Source organism: Dermacentor silvarum, chromosome 2 (genome assembly GCF_013339745.2).
Source record: "Dermacentor silvarum isolate Dsil-2018 chromosome 2, BIME_Dsil_1.4, whole genome shotgun sequence".
NCBI lineage: Eukaryota > Metazoa > Arthropoda > Arachnida > Ixodida > Ixodidae > Dermacentor > Dermacentor silvarum.
In genome coordinates this window covers 194,830,265-194,850,794 of record NC_051155.1, presented here as the reverse complement: position 1 = coordinate 194,850,794, position 20,530 = coordinate 194,830,265, and the positions used below count along the sequence as shown (strand labels likewise).

Genomic DNA, 20,530 nt, shown 5'->3' with positions numbered 1-20,530 from the left:
AAAACACAGCAAATGAAGGTGTCTAGAAATGTCTGACAGGTTACATCCTATATGCGAAATGTTACACATGGTATTAAAAAAATATATATTTCTTATAGAGGTACAGATGTATACTTGCATACAAGCACTAGTATTCTTGTAGGTTACTAAAATGCAAAACCACTTAACTAAAGGAAGTAAGTAGTGACTTCCCATAGCAAAGGAATGTTATGAAAATAATTACTTAGGTAGTCTCGTATTGTTTTCCTAGTAATATCAATTATCTCGACATCGTTTTCATGTAGTTTATTTAATAAGGATGGGACGCGATTGGTTAAACGATTTGATCTATAATTTGTACGCGAGAGTGGTAGCAGCCATCTCTTTCTTTCCCTAATATTGTAGGATATATCTGTTGGTTCTGTTAGGTTCCATAATCCCAAGAACGCTTTCTTGTTATACTTAAAATACCTCTGGTATTTAAGGGCAAGGTTAACCTCATATAAATTTGGTAGATAAATGATATTAAACTTCGAAAATAGTTCAGATGTATGTGCATCGAATGGCGCGTTTGCGACATGACGAACAACCTTTTTTTGTAGCAGAAATAATTTACTGATATTTTGCTTTGACGTGGTACCCCACACAAGGTGGCAATACATTAAATGAGATGAGAATAGTGCATTATAAAGGATCAGCTTAAGTTTAGATGGTATCGTCTCACGAAGTCTACAAAGCACGCTACAAGCCTTCACTAAGCGGGATGAAATAAGTTTCATATGTTCATTGCACATTAATTTTTTATTAAATATAACACCTTTACTTACCATTGCTGAACCTTATGCTACATCTGATAATCTTTTACTATCAGAAAGCTGTTTAAGTTCTTCAGGTATCACATTGCTACTTTGTAATTCATAATTGTTTGCTGAAAGAACTTGAATGCTGGAATTATAGTCATGATTAGCCTGTGACTCATGCACTGCCTGCTGCATCATAAGCATCGAGATCCTTTTTGGGGCACACAGTTCCACAGTCTCCTGGTGGAAGAATGGGTTGCTATTGGCATCAGGATCATTGAAGCCATGTTTGATCGTGACCTGAGGCACCTTTATTTTTACAGTGGAGCTCTTAGTTAGCAGATGGTTCACAGATGGTTCTATTGTTAGCAGTTAGTTAGCAGATGGTTCTGTTGCATTTTAATCTTTTCTTTCTTCTTTCTTTTGTAATAATGTGCAGCCTCGAAAGCCAGAGATGCGGGATAGTGTTCATATACAACATGACCGGCTCAAAGTATCAGAACTTTGACTACGAGCTCAGCCAAAAAATACTGAATCTTCTCAAGGTGAGGGCTTTTGTATGACACTGCTGCTTCTTTCTTTCTCTTTTTCTTGCATTTCTCTTCCACAATGAGTTGCACATTGTGGAAACTTGTTGGGTCCTGTGTGAACATAGCGGGACTGTGACTTGATGAGAAGCATGTATAGAAATTGAAGTGATGGAATGGTTCTGTTCCCATCTTGACTTTTACAAATTTTCATTGTGTAGTAATGTTGACGCCAGTGTTGCTACACAATATTTCGTGTGTCCTCTTGGTCATACAAGCTATTCTTGAGTCTGACGTAAAACTTGTGTGCAGGCATTTTAGTGCATATTAAGAAAAAACAGATGGTTGAACCACAGATAGTCGAACTACAAATATCTGGTTGAGCTGTTTATCTGGATTAAACATTTTACTTATAAGAATAGTTTTCAATGTGACATCAATATCTTGAGGCACTATACATTGTTCCATTTCATACATAGCAGGCATCGCTGCAGAGGCTAGGGCAACTTTTTCACACCGACTGCATTCGCAACCAAAAAATAGTGCATGCCACGTGAAAGCCAGAAATGAAATAGGGCTGGGTTACATAATTTAGCTTAACATTGCCTTTATAAGTTACAGCCAAATTAGGAATAAATTATTACATAAAATATGTTGCATATCTGGACCTATTCACTACGAGCGAAATGACACGTTGGTACACCCTCAACTCTTGCGCAGCCTCCAAAGCGCAGTGCTGCCCGCGCTCGCGACCAGAACATAGTTCGTCACATACTGCTAGTAAGAAATATATACAGACAATACGTGATTTGACACAGCATTAGCCCTCCATGTGCTGTACTTCTAATATACATACCTGCCAACTTTCCAGATTTGTCTGGGCGACTCCCGAATTCTGACCAATCCTCCCGATTGTATGGACACGACCATAAATCTCCCGAGAAACTGCCCCAACCCCACTGCAAAAAACAAAAATGATGCATCAGGCAGCACAGCCACATCGTAATTGCCATTATGTGCTAGGCAGCTAGCCAAACTGAGATTCAAATTTAGGCCATTTGTGTGCAGGCATTGTAGGCCTAAATCAATTCGCTTCATATTGAGAAACGCTTTGAAGAGTGCGTGCCAGGCATAAGTCTAATTTGCATTGCATAACGGCCGGTTCCCTTAAGTCAACTTTGCCCAAACGCAGTTCTGCAGTGAAGCATACTAAGAGTGGAAAGAGGCCACTGTCATGGGACATCACGAGACGTCTAATACCGCGGTACTGGCAGCCATTCAGAGCTCTTTGTGACGTTGTTGTGGTGATTTAAGTAGGGGTGTGAGAATACTCGAATATCACCGAATCAAATCGAATATTTGATATATTGGATGCAGAGATCTGAACAGGTGCCACATGTTGCGTGCGCCGCGGAGCCCATTGTGCTTGATGCCGCACAAGCGAGCATTTCACTTAGTTTTTGGCACAAAAGGAGTGCCGAGCGAGCCGCTTATGGGCCACCTCAGCTGACGCAGTAGTGTATTTTGGCACTGCTAACGCTCCTCAACGTCGGCCCATTGCGGAGATCGCACACATTGCGCCCGAACGCCGCAATTCACACAATGGCGCCGCGTTGGTCGGGGTCGCCTCTGTCGGAACAAGGTTTGTCTGGGTCGAGAGGACCCGTCGTAATGATAACGTGACACACACAGAAGGAACAGGAACAAAATTAGCGCAAATTTCATGAAATTTGAAGATCGGGCTGATTAGCTGCTGCTAGGCGCGCAGATCGTGTTGGATATGCAGCGATGTAAACGTGCACACTTGACGTGACCCTCCAAATTTTTAATATTTGGCAGGTGGCAAGTCACACCGAACATGACCATGAAACGGAGCGAACGGCGTCTGTTCTTTACTGTCAGCGCCAGCTACGCACGGAGCAGTGATCGAGTCGCATGATACGCAGTTCTTTCGTTTTTCGCACAGATTGGCTTTACGTTAACCCACCTGCCATAAAGTTGGATAACCCTTCTATCGTTTGGAGAAAAAAACTGTAAAGGAAAACTTTCTGTGCAATAACTAAAATATTGCTGCAAAATGCTGGTCCACTGTTAAATTGAGAACCTCATTGGTATTCAGTTTGACAGATTTAACTAATTCATCAGTTTCAGAGGAAAAAAGAGCACTTGATTCTATTCAACATAAATTTATTGATAAAAATTTTTCCAGCCATCATCAGTACTGCAATACTAATGTGGTGTTACCTTTAATAGGAGCAGACCGTACTGTACATCTTGATTTCTATGTACCTAAGTTACTCAAAGTTTGCTACATTCTTGTTATGCAATGCTAGGAGACTCCTGAGCCTGTGCAGCATCATAATTTCTTGCCTAAAATTTTTAAGCATTAAATTTTGTGAAAAAGCTTCTCACATTTGATATTTCATTCGGTATTGGGCTGTTTTTCTTGATTCGATTCGAAATCTACTATGCAGTATTAGGACATGCCTAGATCTAATCCCTTCTTTCGTCCACCTTTCGGTGCACCCCTCATGAGACCATAACGAAGCCTTGTACGCACTTGGTCATAGTACGAGCACAGAGGTGTCTAATAACTGTACTGGCAGCGATTCAGAGCTGTTTTGGACGTAGTTGTGGCCCACCAATAAAGGGGCGACTGCTTCTTGCTCTTATTGACCCCCCCCCCCCTCCTTCTTCCCTCTTGTCCTGCGAATCTTCTGCATTTTGAGGTCCTTACGTTGGCAGGTATGAATATATGAAGTTAGTATTCAGAATTAGACATTGCATATCGAAAGGCAGTTTGTTACAAAACATGTGGAATGATACACTTCTGCAGCTGCACTACTTGAGTAGCTTCAGCAGCATTGCCTGCTAAGTATGAAACGGAGCGAGAGGTTGTTTCAAGATTTATGCTGGTTTGACTATGCTTTTACCGAGACTGTGGCCTGATGCATTGCAGGGCGCCTACCCAGCAAGGTTGAAGAAAGTCTTGATTGTTAACGCGCCATTGTGGTTCAAGGCACCATTCCGAATACTTCGCCTTTTTGTCAGGGAAAAGCTCAGGGACAGGGTGAGTTCAAGCTCTTCGAGCATCAGAGACAGTTTTACCAAAGTGTTATTAGATACATGCATTGCACACTGATAGGGTTTCTGTAAACCCTGTATAACTTTTTGCTTGTTGCACACCAGCTGTTCCTGTGCAAGCAAAAATTCAAATCTCTGAGTTCTCTTGCATCGCACCACAGCATTTTGCCGTAGTTTGAACATTTTGCATGAGTGGATGATATGGAATGTGCTAAGCTGGGAATGTTGTGCAAGTATTGTAAAGATAGTTCTCATGTTACAATGTGCAGTACAGTTTTACAATGTGGCTTCAGCATTTAACAGGAATGAAGTGTTATTCTGAGAAAGAAAAGACAAATAAAGTTTTTGTACCTATAATTTGAAGGGACACTAAAGGAATTAAGCTGAGTTAGATCGATAGATAGTTCGTCTAGAAGTCTATCATCATTTTCTGTGTACCTATATACGACTGTTGCGCTGTTGCGTCGAAAATTGCCACCGAAGGTCCCACTGCTGCTTCTCAACTTGAATCACCCACACGAGGAAGGACGAGTCTATGTAATCCTCATGTGACGTCCCTCTCTGCTGCTCTCTCTGAATCGGCGAGTGCTGACGTCACATGAGAGGTACTGTAGTTCAAAATACTATTAGGCTGCGGCATTTCGATTTTTACATTTGCATGATTTTCTCACTTACAAAATCTCTATTCTCACTACGAGGGACGAATTCATTATTACAAAAGCCGAATCATTCAATCTAGCTCAACTTAATATTTTCCTTTTGTGTTCCTTTATAAAGGTAAATCACATACTTAGTTCTGGCGTGCATATGTTTCCATTATTCTTATGCAAAGATTTTCGATGTAGATGTACATTTTGTGTTTAAAAAGCTACCTTTGTTTATATTTTCCTTCATAATGCGACTTGTGATCCCGAATTAATCATCTGCAGGTGACTACAGTCAGCCTGGAACAGCTAGGTGCACACATTCCATACACTTCATTGCCTCGAGAGCTTGGAGGCAGTCTGGCTATCAACCACAAGGCCTGGCTGCTTCATTGTCTCAAGTCCATGGCTAACAGGTAGACTAAATGCTCAGCTCACGATGTGGAAACATATTGGTCAGTGTTTTCTTGATGTCTTTTTGTCATAAAATGTCGAGTGATGCACTGGCTAATGTGGCTATATTGTGGTCCATGTCATACAACCTCTGATGAAATGAACTTTAATGAAATTGCATCATTAAAATTCTCATTGATTTGTGCTTGTGATCACAGAAAGTAATGGCAGTCCGTGCAAAATCACACTAATGGCATCTTCGGCTGGTCGTTTCATAGTGCTCAAGTCCACCCTCTCTCTAGCAGCGTTGTCATCGGCTGGTTATTTTCTATTGCTCTCCTCCCGTGTCAAGCACTCTCAGGTGCTTCAAGCCCTGTCGTCAGATCAGTTGCCGAGATTGAGAGCATTTCCCGCCACATCATTACACACAGTGTCACTGTTGTTCGCGATGGTCCACTGTAACCCATAGGCCACTGCATGCTGACGTTTTAACGAGTTCCAGTCCCACCACGCCGGTGGCACACCATTTTTCTTGGGAGCTCTGGGTAGGCAAAATCGAATGGCTGCTGCAGTCATGTGGTTTCGCCTCTGCCATTTTGTCCTCCTTGAGCGAGTCACACATTCGACTTGCATGCTTGTCCTCTACTTCAGCCTCTACTTACATTCGGAGAATGGAGGCTGCCAGTCGAAGGTACTATAAAGGAGAAATGTGAGCCGAGGAGGCCACCTTAAGTTTATTAAACAAGCTCGTGGAGTGTTCTGATATAAGCACAAACTAGCGTAACAGTCTCCACAATGTAATCTTCGTACGCATAAATTATTTTAATTTCTCTGTACTGAGAGTTCTAATGTGTAATTGGAAAACACATCCCTATGACACCACTCAACAAGAACAACACTATGTCATCTGCAACAAATATAGCTTGCATGGCACTTACCTCTCTGATGCATCTAGTTCTGAACTTCTGAAAAAACTTCTACGGAAAGCTTCCTCCTGGTTGACACCAAACCGAGTAGCAGGGTGCAAATGTCGTGCTGCACTGACAAATTGTGGATGACAGTGCCCCACACTAAGCACTGTTCCAGAAAGGACTACCGCGCTGTGAAAACTTATAAAGGCCTACAAATTGAAATGAGAAGGTGCTTTAGTGCTCTCGCTAAAAGTTTGAGGTGCTGTCTTTGAAATTCAATGTGAACTCAAATCCTATGATTTATCAAATTTTTCTCACGTAGAGGCTAATGGGTAAAAAATATATTTGCCATGTTCATTCTTGCAGACAGCAAAATAAAAATTCTTTTTGCGTAGTAGTTCTTAATAGTGTGGCTAAAAACGTTTTGCCATGTTCATGACTTGCACACAGCTAGACATGAACATGGCAGATATTTTTTTTAGTCACTGTATCCCCACGCATTAGACAGTTTTAATCCAACCTGTACAGTCCACTTCCTTTAGATGTGTGCACGTTTAATGGGTTGCAAACAACTGCTGTCTAGAAACGCTACTACAGTCGAACCTCATTATAACAGGTAGCACCCAACACAAAGATATTTGTTATATCCAATATTATGTGGTTGATAAACCAGCATGATAGCTTTGTGCTTCGGCTTTGCCTCTTTGTCCTGTAAAGCATTGATATCTGAAGAGGATCGCAAAAAAAAGAATCCAGAGGCTGTTTGTGAGGACACAATTTCCGTAAAATGGGTGAGTGCGTCATAGAGGACGACAAAAAAGACAGAAAAAAAGAAGGAAAGACACTGGCTAAGGCTGCACTAAGACTTAGCGTGGGCATTCTGCATGCTCGGACCATGCCCTATTCAAAACCAGATCTACAGTCAAATCTCAATACAGTGTAGACCGCTTATAACGTAAGTCACGGGAGTTGTAAAAATCCGCGCTATAAGCGATACCGTATTATAGCCAAAGCATGCTTTTTTCGGCTTTTTCTTATGCCAAACGGGCAACCCACCTTTCAAACACAATTTATTACATATTTCATCCACACACACATGCAACACAGCACAGAAACCAAGTACTCCTGACAAGTGCGGCGTCAGCGGAAGAACGCTGTTATTTTCGTCTGGAGACTGGTCTCCACGTGCACCACGCTCCCACTCCTGAAAAAAAAAAAAAAAAAAAGAACCGAAAAGAAAAAAAAAGGAGTGCGCTACCGTTCTACCCCACATTCCGCGCACCCTCATTGGACGCCGCTATAGTGATGAAAACACGCGCCTTCCTTCCTGTAAAGTCTCCCGCCCTTTTCCTCCTTTTTGTTTTGCTTTTCGCCGCTGGTCTCCATGCGTGCGCCCACGCTCCCACTCCTGAAGAAAAAAAAGAAAAAAAAATGCTGTATGCTGCTGTATGTGTGAGTGAAAGCGCACGAGGGAAGCGTGCTTTCACGGAGAGCAAACGTACGGCAGAGAGCAAACCCGACAACTCGTCGTGCGGAAGGCCGTGGGGGGATGGGAGGGAGGGGAGGCGACATTTACATGCGGCACTCAATGCGTATCTTGCGAACGGGCGCAAGGGGAATTGGCTACTCGATCTCCCACACGAAACGAGGAAAGCGCAAAGGCAGCGCGGAAGGGGGGGGGGGGGCATGGCTTTTACTCTGCAAGCCACGGCGTACTTGTACTTTGCGCGGCTGTGGGCTGTCGCGTGCACCGTATCTTGAAAGCGATCTCCACACGGCTCTGAACTTTGTATGCGCTGTGCTTTCGCCGCTCAGTTTCCATTGAAGCGATAGACCGCACGAACCTTTGGTCGCTGCTCCTGCCGCGTTTGCTCACGCCACCGTTTTTTCAGTGCTTGCCTGCGGTCATCGAGTGCGATCTATTCATGTTTGCTTGTGCACGCTGACACCGTGCTTGTTAATTCAGTTAGTAAGCGGATGTGTCTAAGTTTATGCAGGCGATAAAACTACTATCCTTACTCCGTATACTCTACTAATAAATTTGCTATCGCAATTGATGCTTCGCCTTTCGGGGGAAACTGCGACTTTTTGTTTCACTTTTCGCCGCTGGTCTCCACGCGTGTGCTCGCGCTCCCACTGCTCCGCATTTGCGCGCCCGGCAACCGTGCGGCCGTGCGGGCTGTGCTCAACGCCTCCTAGAAAAGGCCGTGCTCCGTGCTTCGATTTCGTGGACGCGCGCTTAAACGAACCGCGCTATAACCGGTATTCTGCTTCGCGCGCCTACGCAATAAACGGTCCGCCTATACATTGAGTTCTATGGGAGATATATCGATGGTCAAAAAAACGCACGCTATGACTAGTCCCGCGCTAAAAGCGGTTACGTTATAAGTGGTCTGCACTGTATAACGAATCATGCGGGACCGCCAAGAATCGTTCGTTATTCTGAAAAATCATTATAGTGAAATTACCAAAATGAACCATTCCGCCCATCAACCTATCAGTTTATAAGTTGTCACCATTTCATCTATCTATGAAAATGTCACTGTTAGCTCTCGGCCTGCGCTGTTGCTATTTTTCATAGATTCCACCGCCACGCAGCGCTGAAGCACTGTATAATAACAGTGACGCGCGCAAGCTGACACTGAGGAAACTACCGACAAAAAGGAAGCTCCATGTCGCCTCCAAAGCGCAATGTTTCTTGTTGTTTGTTTGTTTTTCACATTCCTTGCCATGGACACCGCAACTGTCTCACTCGAGGCGACACCTGAACTATTCCAAAGTGCAAGCGCATGTAAACGGCACCGTCCGGAAAGTGCAAAGTGCGACCGTGTGGCATCCCGCAAGTACGGAGGTTACATTTCTTCGTGCGCATAGCGAGTTCGTAGTAAAAAGCGCAAAAGAAAGAGGCGTGCGCAGAATGAAGGGTGTAAGAAGGAAGAGACGTGCCTCTGTTGCTAGGCGACACTTCTCTGGGAGCATGCACAGTGCTCGCAAAACCTGATGCGTCGTCCCCTCCACAATAGATTAAAAAAATTATCCCCTGTGGTTTATTTTTGAGCGTCATCTCAGCTTTTCCGAACCCATACACCGCAGCTTTCTGCGCCTTGTCGTCTACTAACCCGCTGTTTCAGCTGCTGTAACAGCAGCTGAAACGGAAATTTAAGAATTCCTAGATTTCGGAATATTAGTTCGTAGTACTGAGGCATTAACATGACACCGAAACTGAATAACAATCATTATTCTGAAATGTTTGGCATTCTGAAGTTCGTAGTACTGAAATATTTACGTTGAAACCATAAGAAGTCAGCTGGGGATTTCTGAAAAGTTCGTTAATGTGGTGTATGTAGCAACGAGGTTTTACTGTATAACCCAGGATTTGCCAACTGCTTCGGACGCTCGCGCTCTTCGCAGCTGGTCACTCGACAAGTATGACTACATGGTATGCTGTTATTACTAACCAGAACTATTTTGTTTCGTGGATGAAAACCTCATTCAGTGAATTAGGTAGTCGTGCAGTGTATCTGCAGATAACAATTTGAATGCTTGTGACAGTAAACAGTACAACCTATTCCCCAGCAGAACAATACCTACGCTGTTAGGATCGTCTCATGTTTCATAACTACTCATGGCGGCTAATCCACGGCTTAGAATTACAGTGAGATCGATGCATTAAGGTCACATTTGTGAAACTAATTTTCAGAAATACACAACTGATATCGGAGGCTGATTGTAGGCTCAAAAACGCGTGCACACATCACACTGGTTGCTCCGTCTGCCTAAACGCCTGCAGAAACTCTGGCCATGCCGACTTCAATACATCTCACAAAACCGTTTCCCACGTAGAAGATGCCACGTGATACTAAATAGGCCGCACGAGGGCGAAATAACCACCAGAAACTACTACCGAGCATATACCTGGCATACAACACAGAGCGCTCACCCAAACCAGCATGCGGACTTCCGTAAATTGCACCACTGCCTATGCAATGTGGTGTTGTCCATGAAAAAAAGGTCATACAACCTCACTGTGAGTGAGAAGAGGCACAATCTTGAACTTCAAAACCTAGTGATCACGTATTACAATGATAAAATTTAAAAAGATTTCTAAGTATACAGTATTCAACACTTCTTTTCTTCCTGGAACGTTTGTTGACCTCAATTCATTAGGCACAAATTTTAGCTTGTCTCATTATCCGCTTAGTGGCTTTCCTGGCATGTGTTGCGTCTTTCATGCTTGCTCCACTAGGTGCGATTGTAAGCGGGAAAGCTTGGCTAATAAATGTACACTTCCTGCTCATTGTGTCAGAACAGATGTATTAAACATGTTGGTTACAGTATGCAGGCTGACAAAAAAGCAGCCTCTCGTGTGCCCACAAAGCCCTGGGAATCAATGGCTTGCACAGTAGGGTTGCAAGCTCACAAGTGAACGTTATTTCAGGTTTCTTACCGTGAATAATGGCAATGAACGTTTATTAGAGAATAGACGTCGCAGTTTGTGAACAATTTATAGCGCCTATTTCAGCCTCTATGGTGCCTAAAATAAGGCTTTAGGTGCCCGGCACCTAAGACCCACATTTTTAGTGCCTGAATATCTGGCCTGAATATCTGGCCGCTAGTCATAAACTATGACTAGCGTGTATTGTAGGACTTGCAGAGCTAAAACCAACAGTTAAATACAGTATAGATCACTTATAACGTAACTGCTCATAGTGCAGGACTGGATATAATACGGTCTTTTCAGACTCCCGTTAATTTTCCCATAGCGCTCTATGTATACGCGTGTCGCTTATAGTGCAGTTGCGGGACACAAAATACTGGTTACAGTGTGGCTGCCTGGAAGTTCGGCAGTCAGCCTAGACGGCAGACGCTCCCCTCAAGCCACAAATGCTGTATTTACTCGAATCTAACGTACACTTTCTTTCCGATAAAACAGGTCCAAAAATTGTGTGCGTGTTAGAATTGAGTACGACCCTAAATCTGCGTTACCATATAGCCGTCAGCATTTCAAAATGGCCGCCTTGCACACGCGTCGAGCCTAGCTACTCTCGAGCCTAGCTATCGTAGCTTCCTCCATGTGCTGCAGTACACGTGCTTAGACAATAGTCTGTCTGTCTTCACATTCTCTGCGTCTGCTCTATCAGCTTGAAGTACTGAGTTCGTCATGATGACACATTTAAAAGGAAAGTGATCATGTGTGCGGAGACGGACGGAAATCGGGCCGCATTCGGAGAATCCGAAACTTGCGTTCGGGACTGGCGCAAACAGAAGAGAAGGATTTTCGCCAGCAAAGCAATGTGGAATGGAATGGTATCAGTGGACCGAAGCAGGACGTAATCTGCGACGATCCACTTGGGCGATACGATCGCCTTGGCCCTATCTTGAAAGCAATCTGCGATGGGGAAAGTCCGCCGTGTCTTCGCCGCTTATAGGTCGTGTTGAAGCGAGAGGCATGACAGCACGAAGGTCAATCGCTCGCCGCGCTTCGTCACTCGAGCGTTTTGACAGTTCGTTTCCGCGGTCAACGAGCGAGATGTGTTCATGTTTGCTTGTGCGTGTGTGACACCGTGCTTATTAATTTATTTATTAAGCGAATATGGAACCTAGAGCACGGCGACAGCGATGACAGAAATGTGCCTGGAGTGTCCATTATCGCAATAAAATAGTTGTTTTGGTTATAGTGCGGATATTTGCGACTCCGGCGACTTACGTTATAAGCGGTCTACACTGCAGTAATTGGCCATTCTCATGCAGGTACAACTTGCCAAGCGAGGTGTCAGTACCACTGGCCGTGCTTCCAGCCAATCCTGTAGAGCCCGTCGAAAATGATGTTGCGGCAGGGGAGGTGACAGAAGAGGAGGAGGAAGAGGCCTCTTCCGCAGCACAGCCTGCGGCCATCAAAACGCAGAACTCCGTCCAAGAGAAACAGAACTGCGAGGAACGTGAGAAGGAAGTTGAAGTCATCAAGGAGCCTGTCAAAACTACCACAGCAAAGGTGAGTTAAGCGTTGCACGACAAGAACAAGCTTTCTTTTTTTCTTTTCCGTAGCTTCATTCAATCAGTGTGGAATATCGTGCATAGCTTAATTGGGCAGTATGACACAGTGAAGACGAAAAGAAAGAAAAACAGACAGTACTTTTCACTTGCAACAGCTTTTTTCTTCTTTTTTTAATTGAGACATGCTTTATTTTTAATGATAAAAGACAAGCAACAACACTAAAAATGTTTTTAAAAAAAGTGCAATGAAATGCACTTTTGCATTTTTACTCTGCAAGCCACGCCGTGGCTTGCAGAGTAAAATGCAAAAGTGCATTTTCATTGCACTTTTTTTTAAACGCAAACGAAATTAAGAAGGTAACTTCATTTACTGCTTTGGATATTCACAGGTTAGTATTATACAAGCATTTGAATTAATGTGACCACAGCTGGTATATTTAGTTATGCATGTTAGGTTTCAAAATATAATAGGAGAACCTTGTTGATACGTTGTGGTAAAAAACACGAGAAAAAATGTACTGACTGGGAAGACGTATGATCCGAAGTAACTAAAAAATTGGACACTCAACTGCAGTTGACATCTATGTAATGCGAAGTGTTGTACGAATTGTTGCGGTGCGAGACGCCGATATGCATTGAGTGGGTGGGACTTCGGCTGCCCGAGGCGCATTTTGTTGTTTTCAAGCGAAGCTTGTATTGCCTCACAAGTGTCGGTGCCGTTGTGAGGTGTGACCGCAAAAAACTCTCGCTCTCAAGCCACGCGGAAATAAAAATTTCTCGTTGGGCTGCGGATTCAAACCACCGACCTCCGGGTTGCGAGAGCACCACGCTAACCAATTCAGCCACTGTCGGTTCATCATACGCTCCCTTAAAAGCGGGGATTTACTGTATTTACTCGAATCTAGGCCGATTCCGATTCTAAGCCGACCCCCCAAAAGTTCGAAGCCAGAAAAAAAAAAAAAAAAAACCTCGAATGTAGGCCGAACGAAAAAGCGAGGACAGCATTCGCAAAATGAAACAGCATTTATTAAATTTGAACATGCTGAGCTCATTCTATGTCACCATCGCTGCTAGCCTCGTCGCTATCTTTCTTGCTTGTGACATCTTCAAACAGTGCGCTGTATTCAGTACCATCGAGCGCATTAGAGATGCTGCATTTTTGGAAGGAGCGCACGATCAATGTTCCTGGGTAAATGTCATTCTCGTTGCGGCGCACGCAGAAAGCATCTCCCGTGGCCCCTTCCAGCGACAGACCGATGCCGAAGTTCCGCCTGGCTTGAACGTTTGACGATGCCTCTACGGGTAGCACAACTACCGTATTTACTCGATTCTCACGCTTCCTCGATTGTAACGCGCACCCGTTTTCCGCGAGGAAACAAAAAAAGTCCTTTACAGTACCGCGCACTTCATGCTTTAAAACAAATACAACATTCTGTCATTTGGAAAAATAGATTTTCTCCCGATGCACTGAAGTTGCGATGAATAAAAAAAGTTGCAGTTTCACCCGAAAGGCGATGCATCGAATGCGATAGCAAATTAGTAGACCGCTATTAACAAGCACGGTGTCACGCGCGCAGAAGCAAACATGAACACATCTCGCTCGTTGACCGCGGAAACGAACTGTCAGAACGCTTGAGACGAAGCGCGCCTTCGTGCTAGCATGCCTCTCGCTTCAGCGCGGCGAAAACACGGCACGCGGCGGACTTTACCCGTTGCAGATTGCTTTCAAGATAGGGCCAAGGCGATCGTATCACCGGAGTGGATCGTCGCAGATTACGTCCTGCTTCGGTCCACTGAAACCGTTCCGCATTGATTTGCTGGCGAAAATCCTCTCCTTCTGTTTGTGCCAGTCCTGCTCGCAAGTTTCGGATTCTCCGAACGCCCGTGATGCGGCCCGATTTCCATCCGTCTCCGCACAGATGATCACTTTTCTTTTAAATGCAGCATCATGATGAACTCGGTACTTCATGCTGATGGAGCAGACGCTGAGAACGTGAAGACAGACGGTAGACTATTGCCTAAGCACGTGTTACTGCAGCACACAGAGGAAGCTTCCGCATGCTACGGTAGCTAGGCTCGACGCGCGTGCGAGGCGGCCATTTTGAAATGCCGACGCAGATTTAGGGTTGTGTTGAAAGTGCGCGTTAGATTCGAGTAAATACAGTATTCGTTTAGAAAGCGGCACTATAGTGGCATCGCCCATTTGGTGTCATTACGATAACGCCACACCGCGCGCAGATGCTGCACCATACCGATACTACCGATACGACGCAGGTCAAAATGGCGACGTAGCTCGTGTACTTTAGTTCGCTACTGGCGCGGCTAGTAGCGGCTGCGATACTGACTTTTCTAGATGGCGCTAACTATGCACCGTATTTATCAGTTTCAGTTAAAAACTGGCGCGTTTTTTTAAATCCTCGAATCTAAGCCGACCCTAGAGTTTCGTATGTGATTATTTGAAAAAAAACTATCGGCCTAGATTCGAATAAATACGGTATATGCACAGGTGGTTAGCATGTGCTCGTGCTTGGCACACGCTCGTGCCACTGCTCCCGCGTTCGTTGTCGTCGTCTGCTTCCACAGTTGGCTGCGTTGCCACTAATAATAATAATAATAACAATAATAATCTTTATTACATCCAATCATGTTGCAATTACAAATCCAGCCCGCATAAGCAACATTGCTTGTGTGCGAGGCTGGGCAGTCAGCGGGTAGTACTGATATGTGTACACAATGGAAATAATGACACGCTAGAGAAAAAAAAAGAACGAAATATTGGAAGAAAAAAAGAATTTCACTTCTCTTCTGTCGTAATGGAAAGGCCGCGTTTAGGGGGGTATGAGCCATTGCTTAAGGGGGTATGAGCCATTCAATGTCTCATGTAATGGACAGATTTAATTTTGAAGAAATTTGACAGCAGGCCCGCGAGGCGGCGGTGAGGCAACACCTCGACGTCATCACGTGGGAGACCTAAGGCCCCGTCGGCAAAAGCTCTGCAGGACTATCAATAAAGTTGTTACCAACTGAAATTTGATGCAAATCCATCCAGAATGAACTTGCTCGGGAAAGACCTCATCGTCGACGTACGTATTCTAGCGTGAGGGCCTCCGAAGCCCAGGCAAAACGCTATCGAAGAGCCGCGGACCCCGAGTAGAGGGAGCGCGATGTTGAGGCCAAACGTCAGCGAAGAGCCTCCGACCCTGAGTTGCGGGAACATGATGCTGATGCCACATGTCAGCGTTGTCAAGCCCTCCAGAAATCCGACAAAGGCGTTGCACGCATCAGCAAGCTAGCGCCAACTTCCCCGGTGCGACGGCCAGGTTTCAACGCGAGTTTCTCAACCAGAACTTCAGAGCCAGCTGCAGTGCGTGTGACCAGTTGTGGTTCGAGCACAACGTGGTACTCATCAGTGCAATTTGTCCGGAGGAATGCTGAAGAAACCCACGACAAGCTTCGCTTACTCCCATTTCCTCGACAAGGGGAGGGGCTACTAATTTTTTTCTATTGTGTAGTGTTTTAAGGCGGCGACGGGAAACCGAAACAAAATCAAGCTGGTGGGCGATACCTGTTGCCGCCGGAGCGAAAGGCGACACTCACATTGCGCCTCCTGCAGCAAGGAACGGCGGCATGTTAGGGTTCTCAATCGCCTACTAAAAGCGTGCAGTACACTTCCAATGACACTGTACCCACATGCTGTAAAATAAATAGGTGAACGTGCTGAAGTTGGTTGGTGGCGATAGCTATGAATGTGGCATGCGACGGCCCGGGAGAAGATTTGTTGGCACTATTACGATTGGCCAGCGGGGGTAGCGAACTTTGAGCCACTTCTGATTTCGTGTGATGAATCGCTTCGTGAAGCTGAAAATACTTCCCACGGGAAAGACCAGCGGCGACACCATGGCGAGACACGTTTCAACGAATACGTGGTTGCTGGATGTCGGCCGCAGACCACGACGCTGGGACCAAGGACTGTCTCGAAAAGTGCATGCGACGCTTCCCCACGGCCACTGCTGGCTGCCAAGGCCGTTCGACAAACAAACCCGCTAATGGCTGGGTCATCCCAGGAACCAAGATGCGCCAGATTGGGTCAAGCTTGGCACCTCCTGTCTATGAGTGTCCCCTCCATTTTCTGTGACAGTGAGTCGCGTACACCCGAGGCTACTTTTCCAAGTGTGTTCAGGGAACAAAGGCCCCAGAGTGATTATGCGTTATCCTCGCCCTCAAGGCGGAAGCTTAGGTGACTTTCGCACTCCGGTTGGAGGAAGGTTTGCCCGCAGGTTCCCCTGGCCTAGGGATCTAGGGAGGATAGTGGGCATGTGGACATTTGCGGCTCATCTAGAGAGTGCTCTCCCATCTGCTCTGACATGTAGATCGTGCTCTCCCAGAACGATGTAGTCTGCTTAGATGTAGTAGCGCTGACATACTACGATGTACTGTGCTCCGTACTCCGGCCAGTTCGTGTATCCCCTTGTTTTGTAAATAAGTTTGCCTCGCCTATGTAAATAAACCCCCTGTTCCGTTTACCCTACCTCTCGGCCTCGTACTCTTCACGAACGAAGCAACCCTTGTCAAGTCTGCTCGGATGATGGCGTGGGCCCGCTAAGCCTCCGTGTTTTCGCCCTGGTAGCGTAGGCCAGCTAGCTGTTACGTGACGCACCGGTGGCGTAGGCTAGAGAGTGACCTGCAGTTGATGCCAGACACCGAGACCACAACTCACGAATCCTACAGCACCGGAATTAGAAACTGAGTACACGCCGGTGTTTTTACGTGAGACAGGTGGGCGAGTATTGCAGTCAAGCTGCCGCGGCGAACATCTACTGTTCTTAATCGCGCGTGCTTCCCGCTTTTTCTTGTTTACACGGGACCTAGTGGCCAGGAAACGTACCATACGATCACTGTCTGCAGCAGGGAACGGTGGCGCGTTGAGTTATCGTCTGCTAAAAGCGTGCAGTACGCTTCCAGCGGCACCACGTGCTGTGAAAAAGATAGGTGAAGATGCGTATGGCAAATGGGTTGGCGGCGATGGCTGTGAATGCGGCGTGTGACGACCTGGGAGGACATTTGCTGGTATTGAAATAAGAAACTGAACGCGTGACGGCGTTTTCACGTGAGACGGACAGGCGACTACTGCGGTGAAGCTGCTGCGGCGTGCGGCTACTGTTCTCGATTGCAGGCGCCCCATGTGTTTTCCTGTTTACATGCGATCTAGCAGCCAGAAAATGTATCATACAATCGCAGTTTTGCGATGTACTGAATGTTGGTGCCGAAGATCGTGTTTTCCGGGAACGTATGAACCGGTAAAAAGTAAGCGTAACTCAGTTGGGTCATTTTTTGTGTTCTCAATCATGAACGTGGACGTTGGGAAATTGTACGTAGCGGGAACATATCAACGAGGTTCTACTGTATTTGAATCTCTTGCACTAGACAACCTGGATGGTAGTCAAAACTAGGCTTCTATGGCCTTCCTACTCATGAGATTGCATTTGTGTGTAAATTTATATTGTGCCTTGTCAGGGCACAGTTTATTAAGTGTCCGCAGAACTTTTTGTAGGACTTTAAAGGCTCATATTGTTGTGTACTGTTGCTAATTGCATTTTGTTTTCGTTGTTATACCTAACATGGTGAGCATCCTTTCAGTTTCATGTTTTTTTGTGTCTTGTGCGTCACACCATTGTACTTTCCTCCTGCAAATACTAATTTCCTCTAGTACAGTCGAACCTCAATATAACAAACACGTATGTAACGAATTGGTTGGCCATGCTTTATTTGAATAAGTATTCTGCTGTTACATTGAAAGTGAAAATGCATGATCCCAGACAATACCGATTACAGCAAATCAATAATGTGTTCACTTGCAGCTCATAATGTATATTCTGGTAGCAAAAATGTCAGGTACTCGGCAAGAGCAACTTGAAACAGCACATTCTGGACACACAAATGCGTCTTGGCTAGCATCTTGGCTTGGATGGCCTGCAGTTGGCAAGCCAGCGTGCTGAGCCTGTGGGATCGCTCAGATCACAGCTGCGATTTGATGACTATGCAAAGTGTGTTTGTAATTTGCTGTTGTTTATGTGTCGCATTGGAGGTTAACAAAGAAGCTCGCGAACAAGTTAAGGACCACGCAAGGAGCGATGGAATAAGAAATGTTAGGTGTAATCATAAGAGACAGGAAGAGAACGGTGTGGATCAGAGAGCAAATGGGGATAGCCGGTATTTTAGTTAACATTAAGAGAAAAAAGTTCAACGACGATTACGATACATTCTAATGAAAAATTGGATTGCAGCTCTGTACGTGTTTTCATTTAACAATACAGTAAAATGTTGTTACTACGAACCCCACATTAACGAACTTTTCAGATTAAAGAACTTTTCAGAAAATCCCGTTGACTTCCTATAGTTTCAATGTAAAAATATTTCAGTATACTACAAACTTCAGAATATTGAACTTTTCAAAATAACGATCGTTATTCAGTTTCCGTGTCATGTTAACAATGCCTCAGTACTACGAACTAAAATGCCAAAATCTGGGGATTCTTAAATTTCCGTGTATCAAGTCACGGCAGTCAGCCGTGTATCAAGTTTCGGCAGTCAGCCGAAGCAGGAGGCTAGCAGATGACAAGGTGCAGAAAGTGGACGCCGTGGCACATGGGTTTGGAAAACCTGAGATGGCGCCTGAGGAAAAAAAAAAGTATGCTGGCATGCAGCATCGATGCGTCGGAAATCGGGCCGACCGCCTTTCGAAAGGCCAGTCACCCATGATAATCACTCCACGAGTTCTGAAAACGACTCGAAAGCAGCGTGACAATCACACGAATCTGTGACAGCGGCATGTCACAAAGCAAACGGCTGTCGCCCGCGTACACCTTTTCCATACCAGCCAACCTTAAAGGCTGATTCACACTACGCCGACACGAGAACGATTTTGGCCTACCGACTGATGACGACAGCAGTTTACAGGACGGAAAATGCTGTGGCCAACGGTTTAAAGGAAGGAAAACGCTGTCGCCAACAGTCGGCAGACAAAAATCGGTTCCTTGTCGGCCTAGTGTGAATCAGCCTTAGGATGGCAGGTGACACGCCGGCACGCGTTGTGATGGGTCTGTCCCTGGTTTAGGACGGCGCCTTTGTGCTGTACAGCGGCTCAGTGTGCCCAAAGGCCCTCTGTGGACGGATATTCTGACTGCGCAGTTCACTACAGCAGCGGGACCAGCAAGGCTAGAAGGTGCACATCGGGTCGGGCATCACCGAAAAATACTTTCGCTCTCGACTTGCGCTCTTTCGTTCCGAGGCAAAGTAACAGTCCTTTCTGAGAAGGTCACGAAGTGGCGATTGTCACGTGCAGGACGGTTCAAACAGTAGCTGAGGTGACGACGCATCACGTTTTGCGAGCGCATGATCCGCCCAGACAAGTGTCGCCTAGCAATGAAGGCGCATCTCTTCCTTCTTTCCACGCACCTCTTTCGTGCTTTCTGCGGCTGTGTGCACGTGGAGAAATGTAACCTCCATACTCATGGGGTTGCTGCATGGTCACACTTTTGTACTTTCTGGGCGTTGTCATTAACGCGCGCTTGCGTTTTAAATAGTTCAGGTGTTCGTATCGAGTGAGAGAGTTGCGGTGTCCATGGCAAGGAATGTGGAAAACAAGCAAACAACAAGAAACATTGCGCTTTGGAAGCGACATGGAGCTTCCTTTTTGTTGGTAGTTTTCTCAGCATCAGCGACTGTTTTGAGCATGTCACTCTTATTGCACGGGGTTTCGGTGGTGCGTGGTGGCGCAATCTATGGAAAATGGCAACAGCACGGGCTGACGGCCAACAGCGACGTTTTCAAGGTTAGCTCAAACGGTGACAACTTATGAACTTATAGTTTGATGGGCAGAATGGCTAATTTTGGGAATTTCACTATAACGACTGTTCAGAATAATGAACAATTCTCTGAGGTTCCACCTGATTTGTTATATTGAGATTTCACTGTATATTGGCTGGCGCGGGCAATGTGTCTCTTGCGGCATGTTGCAAACAGAGCAAAGTTTGGCGCGACTGCCTCGCTAATTGGGAGATTGTGAGAAGCAGCGTGTGGGTAGCATGTGGCCGCGATTCACAGCAGCCACTGCAGACAGATATCCCAGACGACGTGCGCTACTCTGGCGCCATCTCATAGCCATCGTCGCTTCAGTGCGCTTCTTGTGCGGCACTACA

The 20,530-nt window shown here is 45.6% G+C and overlaps 1 protein-coding gene across 1 annotated transcript in view; it reads left to right on the top strand.

Annotated features, from left to right (window-relative positions):
* The window catches only part of LOC119442377 (tyrosine-protein phosphatase non-receptor type 9), a 60,945-nt gene that overhangs the window by 6,544 nt on the left and 33,871 nt on the right, over positions 1-20,530 (top strand). Inside the window, exons 5-8 of the mRNA XM_037707232.2 lie at positions 1,219-1,324; positions 4,266-4,376; positions 5,320-5,450; positions 12,090-12,330. Of these exons, the coding sequence (XP_037563160.1) occupies positions 1,219-1,324; positions 4,266-4,376; positions 5,320-5,450; positions 12,090-12,330 (589 nt within the window). The remainder of the gene's footprint in view (positions 1-1,218; positions 1,325-4,265; positions 4,377-5,319; positions 5,451-12,089; positions 12,331-20,530) is intronic.